The sequence below is a fragment of the Loxodonta africana genome, chromosome 4 (assembly GCF_030014295.1).
Source record: "Loxodonta africana isolate mLoxAfr1 chromosome 4, mLoxAfr1.hap2, whole genome shotgun sequence".
Taxonomy (NCBI): domain Eukaryota; kingdom Metazoa; phylum Chordata; class Mammalia; order Proboscidea; family Elephantidae; genus Loxodonta; species Loxodonta africana.
The window spans coordinates 187930806-187951043 of record NC_087345.1 but is presented as its reverse complement, the minus strand read 5'-3'; the positions used below and the strand labels follow the sequence as shown (position 1 = coordinate 187951043).

Here is a 20238-nt window from a genome sequence, read left to right as displayed (position 1 = left end):
TTGATGGACACCTTGGTTGCTTCTAGCTTTTTGCTATTGTAAACAGAGCTGCAATAAACATGGGTGTGCATATATCTATTCGTGTGAAGGCTCTTATTTCTCTAGGGTATATTCCGAGGAGTGGGATTTCTGGGTTGTATGGTTCTAAGTGTTTAAGATAACGCCAGATAGATTTCTGAAGTGGTTGTACCATTTTACGTTCCCACCAGCAGTGTATAACAAATCTCTCCGCAGCCTCTCCAACATTTATTATTTTGTGTTTTTTGGATTAATGCCAGCCTTGTTGGAGTAAGATGGAATCTCATCGTAGTTTTAATTTGCATTTCTCTAATGGCTAATGATCGAGAGCATTTTCTCATGTATCTGTTAGCTACCTGAATATCTTCTTTAGTGAAGTGTGTGTTCATATCCTTTGCCCACTTCTTGATTGGGTTGTTTGTCTTTTTGTGGTTGAGTTTTGACAGAATCACATAGATTTTAGAGATCAGGCGCTGGTCGGAGATGTCATAGCTGAAAATTCTTTCCCAGTCTGTAGGTGGTCTTTTTACTCTTTTGGTGAAATCTTTAGATGAGCATAGGTGTTTGATTTTTAGGAGCTCCCAGTTATCTGGTTTCTCTTCGTCATTTTTGGTAATGTTTTGTATTCTGTTTATGCCTTGTAGTAGGGCTCTTAAGGTTGTCTCTATTTTTTCTTCCATGATCTTTATCGTTTTAGTCTTTATGTTTAGGTCTTTGATACACTTGGAGTTAGTTTTTGTGCATGGTGTGAGGTATGGGTCCTGTTTCATTTTTTTGCAAATGGATATCCAGTTATGCCAGCACCATTTGTTAAAAAGACTATGTTTTCCCCAATTAACTGACACTGGGCCTTTGTCAAATATCAGCTGCTCATATGTGGATGGATTTATATCTGGGTTCTCAATTCTGTTCCACTGGTCTATGTATCTGTTGTTGTACCAGTACCAGGCTGTTTTGACTACTGTGGCTGTATAATAGGTTCTGAAATCAGGTAGAGTGAGGCCTCCCACTTTCTTCTCCTTTTTCAGTAATGCTTTGCTTATCCGAGGCTTCTTTCCCTTCCATATGAAGTTGGTGATTTGTTTCTCTATCACCTTAAAAAATGCCATTGGAATTTGGATCAGAAGTGCATTGTATGTATAGATGGCTTTTGGTAGAATAGACATTTTTACTATGTTAAGTCTTCCTATCCATGAGCAAGGTATGTTTTTCCACTTAATATGTCCTTCTTAATTTCTTGTCGTAGAGCTTTGTAGTTTTCTTTGTATAGGTCTTTTACATCCTTGGTAAGATTTATTCCTAAGTATCTTATCTTCTTGGGGGCTACTGTGAATGGTATTGATTTGGTGAATTCCTCTTTGATGTTCTTTTTGTTGATGTAGAGGAATCCAAGTGATTTTTGTATGTTTATCTTATAACCTGAGACTCTGCCAAACTCTTCTATTAGTTTCAGTAGTTTTCTGGAGGATTCCTTGGGGTTTTCTGCATATAAGATCATGTCATCTGCAAATAGAGATAATTTTACTTCCTCTTTGCCAATCCGGATGCCGTTTATTTCTTTGTCTAGCCGAATTGCTCTGGCTAGGACTTCTAGCACAATGTTGAATAAGAGTGGTGATAAAGGGCATCCTTGTCTGGATCCCGTTCTCAAGAGAAATGCTTTCAGGTTTTCTTCATTTAGAGTGATGTTGGCTGTTGGCTTTGCATAGATGCCCTTTATTATGTTGAGGAATTTTCCTTCAGTTCCCATTTTGCTGAGAGTTTTTATCATAAATGGGTGTTGGACTTTGTCAAATGCCTTTTCTGCATCAATTGATAAGATCATGTGGTTTTTTTCTTTTGTTTTATTTGTATGGTGGATTACATTAACGGTTTTTCTAATATTAAACCAGCCTTGCATACCTGGTATAAATCCCACTTGGTCGTGGTGAATTATTTTTTTGATATGTTGTTGAATTCTATTGGCTAGAATTTTGTTGAGGATTTTTGCATCTATGTTCATGAGGGGTATAGGTCTGTAATTTTCTTTTTTTGTGATGTCTTTACCTGGTTTTGGTATCAGGGAGATGGTGGCTTCATAGAATGACCTAGGTAGTATTCCGTCATTTTCTATGCTTTGAAATACCTTTAGTAGTAGTGGTGTTAACTCTTCTCTGAAGGTTTGGTAGAACTCTGCAGTGAAGCCATCCGGGCCAGGGCTTTTTTTTTGTTGGGAGTTTTTTGATTACCGTTTCAATCTCTTTTTTTGTTATGGGTCTATTTAGTTGTTCTACTTCTGAATGTGTTAGTTTAGGTAGGTAGTGTTTTTCCAGGAATTCATCCATTTCTTCTAGGTTTTCAAATTTGTTAGAGTATAATTTTTCGTAATAATCTGATATGATTCTTTTAATTTCAGTTGGTTCTGTTGTGATGTGGCCCTTCTCGTTTCTTATTTGCGTTATTTGTTTCCTTTCCTGTATTTCTTTAGTCAGTCTAGCCAATGGTTTATCGATTTTGTTAATTTTTTCAAAGAACCAGCTTTTGGCTTTGTTAATTCTTTCAATTGTTTTTCTGTTCTCTAATTCATTTAGTTCAGCTCTAATTTTTATTATTTGTTTTCTTCTGGTGCCTGATGGATTCTTTTGTTGCTCACTTTCTATTTGTTCAAGTTGTAGGGACAGTTCTCTGATTTTGGCTCTTTCTTCTTTTTGTATGTGTGCATTTATCGACATAAATTGGCCTCTGAGCACAGCTTTTGCTGTGTCCCAGAGGTTTTGATAGGAAGTATTTTCATTCTCGTTGCATTCTATGAATTTCCTTATTCCCTCCTTAATGTCTTCTATAACCCAGTCTTTTTTCAGCAGGGTATTGTTCAGTTTCCAAGTATTTGATTTCTTTTACGTAGTTTTTCTGTTATTGATTTCCACTTTTATTGCCTTGTGGTCTGAGAAGATGCTTTGTAATATTTCGATGTTTTGGATTCTGCAAAGGTTTGTTTTATGACCTAATATGTGGTCTATTCTAGAGAATGTTCCATGTACGCTAGAAAAAAAAGTATACTTTGCAGCAGTTAGGTGGAGAGTTCTGTATAAGTCAATGAGGTCAAGTTGGTTGATTGTTGTAATTAGGTCTTCTGTGTCTCTATTGAGCTTCTTACTGGATGTCCTGTCCTTCTCCGAAAGTGGTGTGTTGAAGTCTCCTACTATAATTGTGGAGGTGTCTATCTCAGTTTTCAGTTCTGTTAAAATTTGATTTATGTATCTTGTAGCCCTGTCATTGGGTGCATAAATATTTAATATGGTTATATCTTCCTGATCAATTGTTCCTTTTATCATTATGTAGTGTCCTTCTTTATCCTTTGTGGTGGATTTAAGTTTAAAGTCTGTTTTGTCAGAAATTAATATTGCTACTCCTCTTCTTTTTTGCTTATTGTTTGCTTGATATATTTTTTCCATCCTTTGAGTTTTAGTTTGTTTGTGTCTCTAAGTCTAAGGTGTGTCTCTTGTAGGCAGGATATAGACGGATTGTGTTTCTTTATCCAGTCCGAGACTCTCTGTCTCTTTATTGGTGCATTTAGTCCATTTACATTCAGTGTAATTATAAATAAGTGTTCAGTGTTGTCATTTTGATGCCTTTTTATGTGTGTTGTTGACAATTTCATTTTTCCACTTACTTTTTCGTGCTGAGACGTTTTTCTTTGTAAATTGTGAGATCCTCATTTTCATAGTATTTGACTTTATGTTTGTTGAGTCGTTACGTTTTTCTTGGCTTTTATTTTGAGTTATGGAGTTGTTATACCTCTTTGTGGTTACCTTAATATTTACCCCTATTTTTCTAAATAAAAACCTAATTTGTATTATCCTATATCGCCTTGTATCCCTCTCCATATGGCAGTTCTTTGCCACCTGTGTTTGGTCCCCCTTTTTGATTATTGTGATCTTTTACATATTGACTTCAATGATTCCCTGTTTTGAGCATTTTTTTTTTTGTAATCTTAATTTTTTGGTGTGATTTCCCTATTTGAGTTGATACCAGGATGTTCTGTGATCTTGTGTTGTGCTGGTATCTGATATTATTGGTTTTCTGACCAAAGAATTTCCTTTAGTATTTGTTGTAGCTTTGGTTTGGTTTTTGCAAATTCTCTAAGCTTGTGTTTATCTGTAAATATCTTAATTTTGCCTTCATATTTGAGAGAGAGTTTTGCTGGATATATGATCCTTGGTTGGCAGTTTTTCTCCTTCAGTGCTCTGTATATGTCATCCCATTGCCTTCCTGCCTGCATGGTTTCTGCTGAGTAGTCTGAACTTATTGATTCTCCCTTGAAGGAGACCTTTCTTTTATCCCTGGCTGCTTTTAAAATTTTCTATTTATCTTTGGTTTTGGCAAGTTTGATGATAATATGTCTTGGTGTTTTTCTTTTTGGATCAATCTTAAATGGGGTTCGATGAGCATCTTGGATAGATATCCTTTCGTCTTTCATGATGGCAGGGAAGTTTTCTGTCAGCAGATCTTCAACTATTTTCTCTGGGTTTTCTGTCCTCCCTCCCTGTTCTGGGACTCCAATCACACGCAAGTTATCCTTCTTGATAGAGTCCCACATGATTCTTAGGGTTTCTTCATTTTTTTAAATTCTTTTATCTGATTTTTTTTCAGCTATGTTGGTGTTAATGCCCTGGTCCTCCAGATTTCCCACTCTGGGTTCTAATTGCTCGAGTCTGCTCCTCTGACTTCCTATTGCATTGTCTAATTCTGTAATTTTATTGTTAATCTTTTGGATTTCTGCATGCTGTCTTTCTATGGATTCTTGCAACTTATTAATTTTTCCACTATGTTCTTGAATAATCTTTTTGAGTACTTCAACTGTTTTATCAGTGTGTTCCTTGGCTTTTTCTGCAGTTTGCCTTATTTCATTTCTGAGGTCATCCCTGATGTCTTGAAGCATTCTGTAAGTTAGTTTTTTATATTCTGTATCTGATAATTCCAGGAGTGTATCTTCATTTGGGAAAGATTTTGATTCTTTTGTTTGGGGGTTTGGAGAAGCTGTCATGGTCTGCTTCTTTATGTGGTTTGATATCGACTGCTGTCTCCGAGCCATCACTAAGATATAAAAAAAAAAAGATATAGTAGTGATTTATTCTATATTTGCTCACTGAGTCTTATCTTGTTTTGTTTTCTTTCAGTATACGTGGATGGGCTACTAGATTGTGCTGTCTTGTTTGTTGTAGCCCTTGACTTATTTATGACCTATTACCAGCTGGTTTGGGCTGTTGCCAGATATATATGCCTGAGTCTATTCACTATTCTTGAGTAGAATCTGATTTTGGGTCATCAAGTGTGTGATGCACCCTAACACCTATCCAGCTTTAGAAGTAGTGGTGATAGTTGTGTGCACCAGCTTCTAGTAGCAGCTGGGGTTCACCCTCTGGGGGGGGGCAGGATGCTGACAGGCTTCCCCCAAGTGTCAGTGAGGTAGGAGTGTCTCTATTCGTATAGCAGCTTGGTGGGAGGGCTCTGCAGGTGTACCTTAGGCCCCCAATGTAAGTACCTCTACTGATTGGTAGGTGTCACCCTCCTTAGACCCCTAAGGCAAGAGGCTAAGTGGTCTGGGGTGAGCTTCAGCCCTCAGTTCCTTGTTGTGGGTCAGTTAGGGGTCTGTTGAATAAGTAGAGATATCAGACCTGAGAAACTTTTTTTTCCAGTAAATCCGCTTAAAAAAAATGCAGTCAGATCCCTATCAGAAGTGCCTTTGCATTATAACAGCCTCCTTGTTCCCTGTAAGGATGAAAGCCAGAGGTCTGGGTCATATATGCTTGGCTGGAGCTGGTTCTGTGTTTTTAGTCCAATTAGGAAAGGATTTTTGGTCCCTGGGTTTTTTGTGATTCCTTCTCTCAGGCCGGAAGAATGGGTTAGGAAAAGACCAAAAAAAAAAAAGGAAAAGCAAAGCCGCGGAGCGGGAACCGTTTTTCCTCTGGCTCAGGAAATTCCAATGTTAATGAAGCCGCCTGGGAAGGGGAGGGGGGGATTCAGAAAAACAGGAGAGTAGCACCCCGGAACATAGCCAAAGTTGCTTATCTTGCTTGGGATGACTATTTTATCTGGGATTCCCGAGGGGCGTTTCGCCTATGTGTGCTGACTGTGTGGAAATCGTCCCCGAGGGTCTGGCCCGGTGAAGCTGCGGTCAGATCCTTCGCTGCCAGTCCAAAGCCCAGCGTCAAGGGTTCCCCTGCTGGGACTCTGCACTCCCGGCTCTAAAATCAGTCGCTGCCTCCTGGGGATTTTTTGTCCTGCCAGCCGCGTAGCCGCGCCGTCTCTGCGGACCGGCTGGGCCCCCTCCTGGGGTTAGTTCAGGGGAGTAGGGCTGCGCCCTGTGTTTGTGCTGTGACCGGATGCCGCGTTAGCTCCCCTGTGCCCAGTCCAAAGCCCGGCGCCAAGGTTCCTCAGCTGGGATGCTGCAATCCCGGCTCCAAAACCAGTCACTGCCTCCCGGCGACTTCTCCTCCCACCATCCGCGTGGCCACGCCACCCGCGCTGACCGGCTGGGCCCCCTCCCGAGGTCAGTTCAGGGGGCTAGGGCTGCGCCCCATATTTGCGCTGTCACAGATGTCGTGTTCAGCTCCCCTGCGCCCAGTCCTACGCCTGGCACCAAGGTTACCTGACTGGGACGCTGGCTACAGGCTCTGAAAACAGTTGCTTCTTCCCCATAGTTGTTCGTACTCCGTCTCTGTCACTCAGTTCAACTCTTAAATCTGTGTTTGTTGTTCAGGGTTCGTAGATTGTCATGTATGTGATTGATTCACTTGTTTTTCCGGGTCTTTGTTGCAAGAGGGATCTGAGGTAGCATCTACCTAGTCAGCCATTTTGGCCCCGACCTGTGTGCTTGTTTCTTGTATGTTATGGTTATCTACCTTTTGTTTGTATTGTGCTGTATAAACAAACAGTACTGAACTGTTATTCAGTATTTTACATTGTTCTTGAGTATTTTTTGAAATTTTTATGGTGTTTTTGTGTTGTACACTAACAGTACTGTACTTTTATTCTTGAGTATTTGAGAGAGTTATTGACATATGATACAGATGTTCTATTATAGTCCTAGAAAAATCAGTAAACACATATAATTTGTTTGAATTACTCTAAAAAAGTCATCCTAGAAATCTTAAAAAATGGTGTTAATGGGAGATCCTATTTTTGTAAAACAATAGTTATATCATCATGTTATTGAATTGATTCCTAATATATCTGGAATGGTTGGGGATAACATTTGGGTTTGTATCTAAAGAGAAAAAGGTTTACTCAAGAACATAGAGAGGATTTCAGGAGAAATATTTAACCTTCATAAGAAAAGAATGTTGCTTCTATTCTTAGCCATTTATAAGTTTTAATATGCTCATTTTAGCAAATTCTTGTCTGTTCTTTTGGGTTGTGGAACCAATGTTTGCTAGCATTTTGCCAGCTCTTAGTTCATAGTGCTTAATGGACTTTTTGTGTGTGCATGTGTGTGTGTATGAGTGTGTGTGTGTATTTTTAAAATCATTTTCTTATGCCTTTATCGTTAAATGTTCTATAATTTATAATTGTTGGTCCTTTCTCTTAAAAAATATCATTTAAGATTCAAATACTCCATAATTAATTTGAAAAATTGTTATTGTTGATACAACTATGTTTGACATTTGGCTATTATAGAAAGTAAGATTTTGGGAGAAGAATTTCCTGACATGTCTTTAGTCTTAATACTTTTAGTTACAAAATATATAACGAACAATGAAGGATTGGAATGAATCTGTCTCATATTTTATAAATAAAATCTGTCTGGAGCTGTTGAGGTTCTTAATATAGTGGCGTTTAATAGGAGTTTCAGATTTATTTAGAAATAGATTTGAATCCCATACTTTAAGTACTCCAAAGATAAATTTTTTCTAATTCAAGGACTTTTTCATAAGTCAAGGGAAATCAAGATTTTTCCGTTATTGGATTGTTCCTTTGCACCTTAACCAAAAAACCCAGACCCAGTGCCATCGAGTCAATTCCGAGTCATAGTGACCCCATAGGACAGAGTAGAACTGCCCTGTAGGGCTTCCAGGGAGCACCTGGTGGCTTCGAACTGACTGCAGACCTTTTGGTTAGCAGCTGAGCTCTAAACCGCTGTGCCACCAAGACCACCCCCTTTAATTCCCTCACCAGCCCCATTTTCTAATGTGCCCAGGTTGAGAGAGAAATAACAGGTAGACACCTCCATCAGAATAGGAAAATGGTTTGATTTACGTGTGTTGGTATTGTACGGGTGTCATTTAAGTTCTAAGTCCTGAATCTCCTGCTGAGAGAATTAAGCATTCAAATGTTAGTTAGTTGAATCTTCTGCCCTGAGTCCTGTTCTGGGACTGGCCTTCACTGGGCCTGGTGGGTCGTGCTGGAGAGCAGTTGGAGATAGACAGATGCAATAAACTTGTTCGTAGATGATAAAAACCAAACCGAACCTGTTGCTGTTGAGTCAGTTCCAACTCATAGCGACCCTATAGGACAAAGTAGAACTGCCCCGTAGGGTTTCCAAGGAGCACCTGGTGGATTCGAACTGCCGACCTTTTGGTTAGCAGTCATAGCTCTTAACCACTGAGCCACCAAGGTTTCCCTTGTAGATGATAGGGTTTATTATTTTAGATTGATAGTGTCGAACTTATTATTCTGTAGATGATTTTTTACCTTCAGATAATCTGATTTTATCAAACTTTACAAAATGACACGTACTGGGCACAGTATTAGGTGCTCTAGAAGAATCCAGTGGGATAAAAATTATAATCCCTACATTTTAGTGGGAAAGACAAAAAATATCTGAGTGAAGATTGTGGCAACAGTTGCAGTGTACCCAAAAACATACCCGTTAACTGTTGCCATCAAATCGATTTTGATTCATAGCAACCCTAAAGGACAGGTAGAACTGCCCCATAGAGTTTCCAAGGCTGTAATCTTTATGACCACAGACTGCCGCAGCTGTCTCTCACAGAGCGGCCAATGGGTTTGAACCGCCAACCTTTCAGTTAGCAGCTGAGAGCTTAACCACCCAAGCCAAAAAACCCTCTGCCATTGAGTTGATTCTGACTCATAGTGACCAGTAGGACAGAGTAGAACTGCCCAATAGGGTTTCTAAGGCTGTAAATTTTTATGGAAGCAAACTGTTGCATCTTTCTCCTGCAGAGCAGCTGGTGGGTTCGAACTGCTGACCTTTTAGTTAGCAGCCACACAGTTTAACCACTGCACCACCAGGGCTCCTTAAAAACACACCTTAGTATAAATTGATGTCTAAACTGGAACACTCAGGGCACTGGCTGTGGAAGGAACACTGGGGTCATAGTTAGAAAAACTTTTTCAGCTCCCGTCATGCTACCTGTTATGTGCCCATTGGAGAGTCATTTAATCTCCCAAACCTCATTGTTGTCATTATAGTAACATCTGATAGGTGCACAGTCTCACAGAGTTGTTGATTAATTGGTTTATTTAACATTTAGAGTAGGTTCTGTACTAGGCACCGGGGGATGCATAGAAAGCTGAGATGTGATCCTGGTCCTTGAACTGCTCACAGTAGTGTCACTATGTGGGTAAACGTTTTACCTGCTGTACAAGTGCTAGAGTGAGCAGTATTACTTAAAATAACTTTGGGAACTCGGAAGAGTGTAATTCTGCCCAAAGCTACTGGAATAGGCTTTAGAAAGATGATGTCCTTGAGTCTAGCCTTGAAAAACTAGTAGGAATTTGCCTTTTGGACTAAGAAGGAGTGAAGGGCACTCCAGGAAGAGGGACAAGCATATGTAAGACGTTAGAACCAGGGGAATAAGATGTGTGTGCAGAGAATGGCTCCCAGTGAGGCTGGAGTGTACAGTATGGGAAGGCACGGAGTCACTGGAGATGAGGCTGTAGCAGTAAAGTGAGGCCGTGTTGTGAAGTAATGGCATGGCGTTTGATTAGGTCATTGAGTATGTGAAGTTTGTGCCACTTACCTTTGGGGTAAGATCACAGTTTTAACCTCCCTATGTCTCCTTTTCCTCATCTCTAAAAGAGAGCTAATTATATGGACCTTACTGAGTTGTTCAGAGTCCCTGGGTAGTTAATCATTTGGCTGCTGACTGAAAGGTTGACAGTTCAAGTCCACCCAGAAGCACCTCAGAAGAAAGGCCTGGTGACCTGCTTTTGAAAAGCAGCCACTGAAACCCTGTGGATCGCAGCTCCAGTGGAACACACGTGGGCACGCCCTGGGTTGGGATCCACTCAGCGCACCTGGTTACAGAGCTGTAAGGGTTAAAAGCGGTGGCGTTTATCACAGAGTATGTGCTCAGTAAATGGTAATGATGGTGATTGTTATTTTACGAACTTTGTGTTTTATGCTATTATCAGTAGGGAGCCACTGAAAAGTTTCAAGTGGAGAAGTGTTTTAAGCAGACTGATAAATGTTTTAGAAAAATAACGATTGGCATGGATTGGAGTAGCGAGACAAGAATGGTTGCAGTAGAAATGTAGGGAAGGGGACTTCATTGCTATCTGGAAGGAAGAATCATCATCACACCTAGTGACGATGGAAGTAGGGACTGAAAGAGAGGCGTTTCAGCAAGGCATCTGGGTTTCTTGCCTGAGCAACTGAATGGATGGTAGGTTCCCCTTTCCTGAGATAGGACACTCAGGAGAAGGAACGTGTTTTTGTGGGGGTAGAAGAGGAGTTTAGCTTTTGGGCACATTGAGTGTGAGACACTGCAGAACAGCTGGCTGGAGCTGTTAAGTAAGCACTGGAGTTCAGGAGAGAGCCGTGGCCTAGAGACGTATATTTAAGAGTCGTAGGCTTAAAGATTGTATTTGAATACAGAAACGTAGATGATACCACACGGGGTGAGAGTTGAGAGTGAGGCGAGAAGGCCAAACACAACCCTGAAGATATGCATTATTAAAGGCTCACATTGAGTAAGGGAAGGAATTGGCGAGGAACTTTGAAGAAATTGTCAGAAGTTGGATGAGAAGAAAATACAACGTCGAGGACATCAAGCAAGAGTTTAAGAAGGACAATGTGGTCGGCAGTTTTTGAATACTGCTGAGGGTTCAAGCAACGTAAGAACTTAAAATGTGCATTGAATTTAGTGACAGAGATTGTTTATCTTTTCTGGAGACATTTTAGTGGCACAGAAGTCAATTTGAGGTTGTCTAGCAGTAGGTGGGAGGTGAGAAAATGAAGATAATGTTGGCAGTTCTTTCAGGTAGATTTAACAGTGAGAGAGAGGAGAAAAGTTCAAGGTCCAGTGTGTGTGTGTTTAAGATGGGAGAGACTTGAAGATGTTTAAATCTTCATAGAAGGAAACCATTAGAAAAGGAAAGAGAGAGTAATTCATAACATAAAAAAAAAAAATAGGGCCCCTAAATAGGGCAGACATGCAGATAGGATCAAATAGAGGAATTTAAGAGTGAGGAGGCGAGAGGCACGGGAAGGTGGTGCGTGTAGATGTAAGTGGGTTTGTTGATTTGAGGGAGTTCTCATCTGAAACAGGAGGCAGGATCAAGTGGTAGATTAGTTCAGGGATTTGAGAAGAGAGAGAAAATATGAAACAGTTATGGAGTATGGGAGAGCAAAAAAAAAATGAGGTTGAAAACCATGAATAGTTTTAGTAATATTCTGTTTTGTGATTTTATTCAGTATTATTTATCAGCTTTGATGCAGGCATAGATGAGGCAGAGAGTTGGTTTTATCTGAGATTGATATTTACTAAGCAGATGCAACAAAAGGAAAGGGGACTAAAGAATTTAGGGTATTGGGAAAATAGCAGTTAAAATGATGGACTGTGGATTCTAAGTGGAATAGGGTGGGAAATGAAGAGGGGGTAGCTAATGGAAAGAAAGAAAGCAGAGACTTCAGTGGTCTGGAGGTCTCAATGTGGTGGGAGAACAGGTGTGAAGGGAGAACTGAGGGTAGGGAATGTGCTAGAAGAGTAGGGTGTTGCAGGCAGAGTGGGGTGTCGGGAGTATTTCAGAGGTGGAACAGTTCTCGACACTGACAAGGTCCAGTGTGTGGCCAGCCACTCGAGTAGAGAATGGCATTAAACAGGAATTAGAGGAAGGAAAGAGTTTTTATTCAAGCTTTAAAGAGACACGGAATGATAAAACCAGAGTTGGAGAGGAAGACTCCAGATGGTATTCAGTTTATATCCTGGAGGTGAGTTAATGGTGACTGCAGTATGAATGAGGACAGGATGCTACAATTGGTGACCTCCAGCCTCAGCGGAGCAAAGTTTTTCGGAGACAGTGGAGGCAGAGCAGCTGGGAGGCAGTACTGGGGGTCACAGATGATGTCGAGCCAGCCTTCTGCTCTGGATGGGCTGTCAGAGGACCAGCCTGCGTGAGAGCACTGTCGGGGGAGTGGCATTCCCACATTTCACTCACAGGCTTTGGGAGTCCACATAACACATTGCAGAGGTTTGGGAAGGAGAGTGAGGAATTGTATCGTGGAGGGTGGGAGTGGAAGGAAGCACTAGTTAGGAGAGTGAAGGTACAGTATGGGAGGAGCTTGTATCTTGGACTTGACTAGGGTGGAACATCACAGTTCAGTCACAGCCTAGGCTGTGGAGGCCCAGTGTCTATGATGTATGGCCTTTAGAATGGGCAGCAACAGTTGTAAGGAGCAGCAGCTTAGCTACTTGGTTCATTGTTGAGGTAGGAGGTTAATCGACAGTGCCAAGTGGGAGTCCGGCAGGGAGAGTGAGCGGGCTGGCTGCCGACCGTCCATTGCTGCCTTTCTTCAGTAGGAGGCTCAGGGCTTTTTTGTAGTTGCCCTGGTTGTGACTGACATATAGACATATGATTCTGGGTTTGGAGCTTGAGTGGTTGGTGATGTGCTCTGCTGAAAGCAGGAATATAAGGGAAGGGACAGGTGCCTGTGAAAACTTCAGACTGAGATGCTCAATAAGAGGGAGGTGTAAATACAGATTTGGGAGCCATCCACATATAGGATCAATGAAGCCATATATATGTAGAATGAAAAAGGAAGAGGGTAAAGGATTGTTGTTGTTAGGTGCTGTTGAGTTGATTCCGACTCATAGCGACCCTATGCACAACAGAATGAAACACTGCCCGGTCCTGTGCCATCCTTACAATTGTTGTTATGCTTGAGCTCGTTGTTGCAGCCACTGTATCAGTCCACCTTGTTGAGGGCCTTCCTCTTTTCTACTGTCCTTGTACTCTGCCAAGCATGATGTCCTTCTCCAGGGACTGATCCCTCCTGACAACATGTCCGAGGTATGTAAGACGCAGGCTTGCCATCCTTGCCTCTGAGGAGCATTCTGGCCGCACTTCTTCCAAGACAGATTTGTTCGTTCTTTTGGCAGTTCATGGTATATTCAATATTCTTCGCCAACACCACAATTTAAAGGTGTCAACTCTTCTTCGACCTTCCTTATTCATTGTCCAGCTTTCACATGCATATGATGTGATTGAAAATACCATGGCTGGGGTCAGGCGCACCTTAGTCTTCAGGGTGACGTCTTTGCTCTTCAACACTTTGAAGAGGTCCTTTGCAGCAGATTTACCCAATGCAATGCGTCTTTTGATTTCTTGACTGCTGCTTCCATGGCTGTTGATTGTGGATGCAAGTAAAATGAAATCCTTGACAACTTCAATCTTTTCTCCATTTATCATTATGTTGCTCATTGGTCCAGTTGTGAGGATTTTTGTTTTCTTTATGTTGAGGTTTAATCCATACTGAAGGCTGTGGTCTTTGATCTTCATTAGTAAGTGCTTCAAGTCCTCTTCACTTTCAGCAAGCAAGGTCGTGTCATCTGCATAACGCAGGTTGTTGATGAGTCTTCCACTAATCCTGATGCCCCGTTCTTCTTCATATAGTCTAGCTTCTCAGATTATTTGTTCAGCATACAGATTAAATAGGTATGGTGAAAGAATACAACCCTGACGCACACCTTTCCTGACTTTAAACCAATCAGTATCCCCTTGTTCTATCAGAACAACTGCCTCTTGATCTATGTAAAGGTTCCTCATGAGCACAATTAAGTGTTCTGGAATTCAAATTGACTACATCTATGGAAAGAGACGATGGAGAAGCTCAATATCATCAGTCAGAACAAGGCCAGGGGCCGACTGTGGAACAGACCATCAATTGCTCATATGCAAGTTCAAGCTGAAACTGAAGAAAATCAGAGCAGGTCCACGAGAGCCAAAATATGACCTTGAGTATTTCCCACCTGAATTTAGAGACCACCTCAAGAATAGATTTGACACATTGAACACTAGTGACCGAAGACCAGATGAGTTGTGGAATGACATCAAGGACATCATCCATGAAGAAAGCAAGAGGTCACTGAAAAGACAGGAAAGAAAGAAAAGACCAAGATGGATGTCAGAGGAGACTTTGAAACTTGCTCTTGAGCATCGAGCAGCTAAAGCAAACAGAAGAATTGATGAAGTAAAAGAACTGAACAGAATATTTCAAAGGGCCACTCGAGAAGACAAAGTAAAGTATTATAATGACATGTGCAAAGAGCTGGAGATGGAAAACCAAAACGGAAGAACACGCTTGGCGTTTCTCAAGCTGAAAGAACAAGAAAAAATTCAAGCCTCCAGTTGCAATAGTGAAGGATCCCATGGGGAAAATATTAAATGACGCAGGAAGCATCAAAAGAAGATGGAAGGAATATACAGAGTCATTATACCAAAAAGCATTAGTCGATATTCAGCCATTTCAGGAGGTGGCATATGATCAGGAACCGATGGTACTGAAGGAAGAAGTCCAAGCTGCTCTGAAGGCAATGGTGAAAAACAAGGCTCCAGGAATTGATGGAATATCCATTGAGATGTTTCAAAAAACAGATGCAGCGCTGGAGGTGCTCACTTGTCTATGCCAAGAAATATGGAAGACAGCCTTCTGGCCAACCGACTGGGAGAGATCCATATTTATGCCTATTCCCAAGAAAGGTGATCCAACCAAATGTGGAAATTATAGAACAATGTCATTAAAATCACACGCAAGCAAAATTCTGCTGAAGATCATTCAAAAACGGTAAAAGATTGAACAGTGGGAAATAGCCAGGAGAAAAGAGGAACCAATTAAGGTGATCACATGAGAATATTTATAAAAACAATGTGTAAAACATTTTGAAATCTGTGTCATAACTTCTAAAATCCTAAAAAAATTTTTTTTATTTTTTGACAACCTAAGATATATCTTTTCAACATTTCAACAGTTTCTACATGACCAATTCAGTGACATCAGTTACATTCTTCAAATCATGCTACCCCTGTTTCTGCCCTTTTCCAAATCATTGCACCACCATTATCTTAAACTCACTGCCCCCTAAGCTTCCCATCCAACCTTTAAAGTTACCGTTGTTGTCTTAGGCTGGGTTCTCTAGAGAAGCAAAACCAGTGAAGCATATATATATAAAGAGATGTATTTCAAAGGAAACAGCTCATGTGATTGTAGAGGCTGGCACGTCCCAAGTCCATGGATCAGGATAGAGGCTTCTCCCGATTCACGTAACTGCAGGGGCTGGCGAGCTCAAGATTGGCAGGTCAGAGAGCAGGGCTCTTGTTCACAGGCCCTGAAGATCAATGAATCCCAAGATGAGCAGGTAAGCTGCTAGCTCAAGTCCCAAGAACAGGAGGTCAGACGAACAGGAGGCAGCTGCAGGATCCAGAGCAGGGAAAAGCCAGAACATCCGCTTGTATTCGGATGCAGGCCAGGAGCCCAAGGAAAATCCCTTTTAACTGATTGGTTACTCACAACAGATCCCATCACGGGGGTGATCACATATAAACATGGCCCAGCCAAGTTGACACACAATCTTAACCATCACAATTATCAATTTGGACTCACATACGTAGATAATTCTTTAGCAGAGCACAATGCTCAAAGCAGATGTACTTTATAATTAAGATAAGCTATTTTTTTTTTTTTGTTGTTCAAAAAAGACTTCAGGGAATAGTTTTGGTTTATCACAGGGCAATACTTTTGTGTGTTCATCCAGCCTCAGTGGCTCTGGAAAGTCTATAACTTCTAAAATCTTTTATTATATCTCAAGACATAAGTCTTGACTGGTTTAAGTGTACCTTTTTAAACATTAAAGCTTTTTTTTTTATTTTAATGGCAGTCTTCCTGGATTCCCTTCTGTCTACCCCTCTCTCCTTAACGTTTGCTAAGCAGAATGACCTTTTTTTAATGACTCAGGATGTAGTTATTGTGAATGTCAGTTATTGAATCATAACTCACAAATCTTTCAAATTCTTGATGTATAAAGAACTAGGCAGCTTTACCCTGTATGAATCCAAATTGCCACACACTTACTGACAGCTGTTACTTCTTATATGCAGTATATTTAGGAACTAGATATGAGAACTACATTTCAAATAAAAATGAATGTGTTGAAAGTATGGACCAGGAAGATTCCTTTGTTTTAGAAGCTTTAGTGTATAGACTTTGGGGCATTTGTTTAGCCTACTAACAGGTAACTTCTGCTTATTGTCTGGCTCTTGGCTGAATTCTGTGTTGATGTGAAATAGATGAAACTTTATACAATAAGGACTAACTTCCTAAATACTGAAAGACCTGGAATAGAGGAAGCACCTGAGTGAGGTAGAAATGTCTTTCTTTCTAGAATATTAAAAGCTGTTGCTAAGCTGGCTCCATCCGGCCTTTCCAGCCCTACTTCTACCCATTCTCCTTTGCCTCCTCCTTAATAAATCTACGTAGGACCTGCCACCCTTCAGCAAAATTCTCTAATCCTTTCAATTCATTCATTCCCTGAACATGCTGTGGCCTTTCTTTCCTTCACAGCCCTTTCCTTTTCTACCTGGTGAAATCCTAGTCGTCCTTCAAATCATATGGCCCCACCATCAGGTGGACTTAAACCATTCCCTCCTGGGTTTCCCAAAGCATTTCATACATAACGTCCTTCACGTAATTAGTTACTTAATGGCTAATTGTGTTCATTTCTGGACTACCTGGTAAGCTAAGTGGTTCTCAGATTTTCTTGTACATTGAAACTACTTGGATATACTGATTATGAAGTATGATTCCTCTAGAGAGTGATTCAGTAGGTTTGGGTTTCAGCCTGGAAATCTGCATTTTTTTTTTTTAAACAAGTATTTGGTTAATTCTAATGCAAGCTGTCTAAGGCCCATACTTTGAGAAATTCAACTCGTTAATAAATTCCTTCAGGGCAAGGGCCGTGACTCACCTACCTTTGTATTTTCAGAGTCTGTCATATAGGTGGTTTTAAATGAATGTTTCTAAAATTAATAGAGTTTATTGGGGAAAGCCATTTCAGCTTGTAATTTTTGAGTTGAGTTGCAAGTTCTTGGGTAGAACCTTAAGGGAGTTTTAATAAAGGTGCAAGAAATATCACAGGACAACATTTCTCAAGTTGCTTCCAGAACACTAGTGCTAGGACGGGCTTCATGGAAAAACAGTGTAGTGTGGTTGTCAGATACGTTTGAAAAACGCTGCATGTTAAATCTGCGCCCTCCACCCTTCTCCAGGCACACTAGCATATTCAAGCTTCTGAGTAGTTCTGCCACAAGGAAGCCTTTTTAATCCAGGATATTTAAAACTTTTTGACCAAGGTTTTCCCCTCCCCTCTTTTCCCAGCTAGTACCTTTTAATATCCTGCTCACATAAGCATAAGTGGAGAGGCAGGAATTAGCAATTTATGCAAGGTGACAGCCTGAACTTACTTACCTCGAGTTGGAGAGACCATGCTGGGAAGTAATAAGAAAAGAGATAGAACTGGGGAATGTTGAGGGAAGGACATTTTTTCATGGTAGGCTAAAAAAAAAAAAAGACATTTTTATTTTGGTATAATTGCTCTAAGTTGTCATCATTAGTTGTAAGTATGAAAATGACTTTGGAAAGTGAGAAGTCCCTGCCAGGTGTAGAGTGGTTGATAGCAAACAGGTTTGAGAGTGGAAGGCTGGGATTGAGGTGGTGTCTGTTGAAATGCAAAAGACAGTAGTAAGTGAGAGGTAGGAGGTGAAGGGTCCGTAGGACCCAGCAACTACACTGGGAAAATAGATTTGGACATTTTAACCCCAAGTTTTAAGTGGCCTGCACACTTCTGGGATGTCTATTTAGATTACTGAGGAGTTCCAGGGGGTGCAAACAGTTAATGCACTCTACTGCTAATCGAAGGGTTGGTGGTTGAGCCTACCGAGAAGCACTCAGAAGAAAGGCCTGATGATCTACATCTGGAAAACCAGCCATCAAAGACCCTGTGGAGCATGGCTCTGCTTTCACACACATGGGGTTGCTTTGAGTTGGAGCTGACGTTATGGAAACTATGTGTGTGTGTGTGTGTGTGTGTGTGTTTTTAAGACTACTAAGGTTAAAAAAAAAATTTATTATTGGTGAGTGAAAAAATATACAAGAGAAGGGAATAATTCCCATAAGTAAGTTTTAAAAATTTAATTTTGTTTTATTTATTTTGTTTGCATTTCATAGTTTCTCCCAGTAGGATAAAATTTAATATAATATAGTTTGCCTTCTCTCTAGAAAGACTGAACGTAGAAATCATCAACAACTTAAATTGAATTCACAGGGAAACCAAAATCACGTCAAAAACTTTCCCTGGAAAAATTAGATTCTCCTCTTCTAAGTAGTTAGGGAGCTGCAGGACAAGTGGTCAGTGCTGCGCGATTCAGTTTGTTTGGAGGCTTTTAGTCAGAAGCTACTTGGTGCTAACAAAGCAAGAGACATTTATATTATAGTGCACTTAGTTTATAGATGGAGAAACTCTTTCATACTACATCATTTTATAAAACAGGTATATTAGGTCTTAAAACCTACAGAATACTTATACTTTAATGTAAAACAGAAGACCTGATTTTATCATCCATGCATACTAAGAAGAGGGCTTAAAACAATTTCCAAGGAGACTTTATTATAAGATTATTAAAAGTTGTTCTAAAATAAACTACTTCCAGTAAAGGATTTCACAGTGCTTCCTTGGCAGTGTTCCTTTGAACTTTGCTACTGAAACTATTTCTTGAGAAAATAAGACAGTACAGTTGGATGTCAGCAATGAATATCAGAAAGCTAGATAAAAACAGGGTAACATTTCAGATAGAGCCTTAATGCTTCTTCCTTTTTATTGTCTTTTCAGACAAATGGCCATGGAAACAGTTGAATCCCAGCAGGATGGAAGTGTAACAGATTCTGTGGCAGAGAGCGAGTCTGCTCACTTGCAGACTCAGGCTGGTCAAAATTCAATCCCTGCTTTAGCTCAGGTAAATTCAACTAGGCAGTAGGCAGGCACCGATGAGGGTTGAAGTGTATGGAAATGAGAGTTATATGCAGATGCTGTTTTCCTGCAGTTGGTCTTTGTGTTTCCCATCCTCTCAGGTTATGAACCATGCTTACTGACTTGATTTTGAAGAGAAGATATGATTTATAATTGCATTTTAACAGACACTGGCTCCCCAGCCACCATCACCACCACTGTGGGAGGGAAAAAGCAAAAACCCTCCTTTGATACGTTATCCTCTAATTACTAGTTCAGATGGTAATTCCACATTGTTACCGTCCTGTGTTTTTAGCTATAAAGATGCAGAAATCTTACCGTTTGCCCAGTGTATTTTTGGGTTTCTGTTTGCTCTCATTTCAGTTAGGTCTTAAACTTTGACTTGACCTTGTTCAGATAGCACCAGTGTGGCTTAGTCCCTGTTTCTCAGCTTCCAGAATTTATTTTTGATATAGCTATAAAAATATGTAGTAAAGGTAAACACTAATGTGGTGTTTTATTTATACTTGGCCCAGTATGAATTAATTTATCAAGTACTTATTGAGTCCCTACTGCGTTCTAGGCACTGTTCTAAATCTCATGGTTGAATGGGATTGGACAGGTATTTAACAATAAACCCAACAGTGAAATGAGTGCTTTAAGATATTTGTGTACAAAATGACTAAGGAGTATAGCCAAGGGAGCACCCAGTTGACCAGGAGTGTTTCACAGAGCCTTTTTCATTTAGCTCGACATAAAGGGAGATAGGAGCCGGCCGGGTGGATGAGGGTAGGGAAGCGTGTTCTAAGCAAAGGGAAGAGGGAAGAGTGTGTGCAGAGGCACAAAGCCAGAGGATGGGGCGTCTAGAGAACTACCCGTATCAAATCTATCCGGAGCCCAGTGTCTGCTGGGAAGTTGAACTGGTTTAGGTAAGCAGGGGGTGGTATTCGTTTGCAGAGTTGAGAGTATCCTGTGGTCAGTGGGGAATTATTGCTGC

The 20238-nt window shown here is 40.6% G+C and overlaps 1 protein-coding gene across 22 annotated transcripts in view; it reads left to right on the top strand.

Annotated features, from left to right (window-relative positions):
* CREM (cAMP responsive element modulator) overlaps positions 1 to 20238 on the top strand; it is a 197176-nt gene that overhangs the window by 20071 nt on the left and 156867 nt on the right. For 21 of the 22 annotated variants that reach the window (XM_064285087.1, XM_064285088.1, XM_064285091.1 and 18 more), the window contains one exon: positions 19125 to 19248. The exons of the other annotated variant lie outside the window; for it this stretch is intronic. In XM_064285087.1, the coding sequence (XP_064141157.1) occupies positions 19125 to 19248 (124 nt within the window). The remainder of the gene's footprint in view (positions 1 to 19124; positions 19249 to 20238) is intronic. 22 annotated transcript variants of the gene reach the window in all.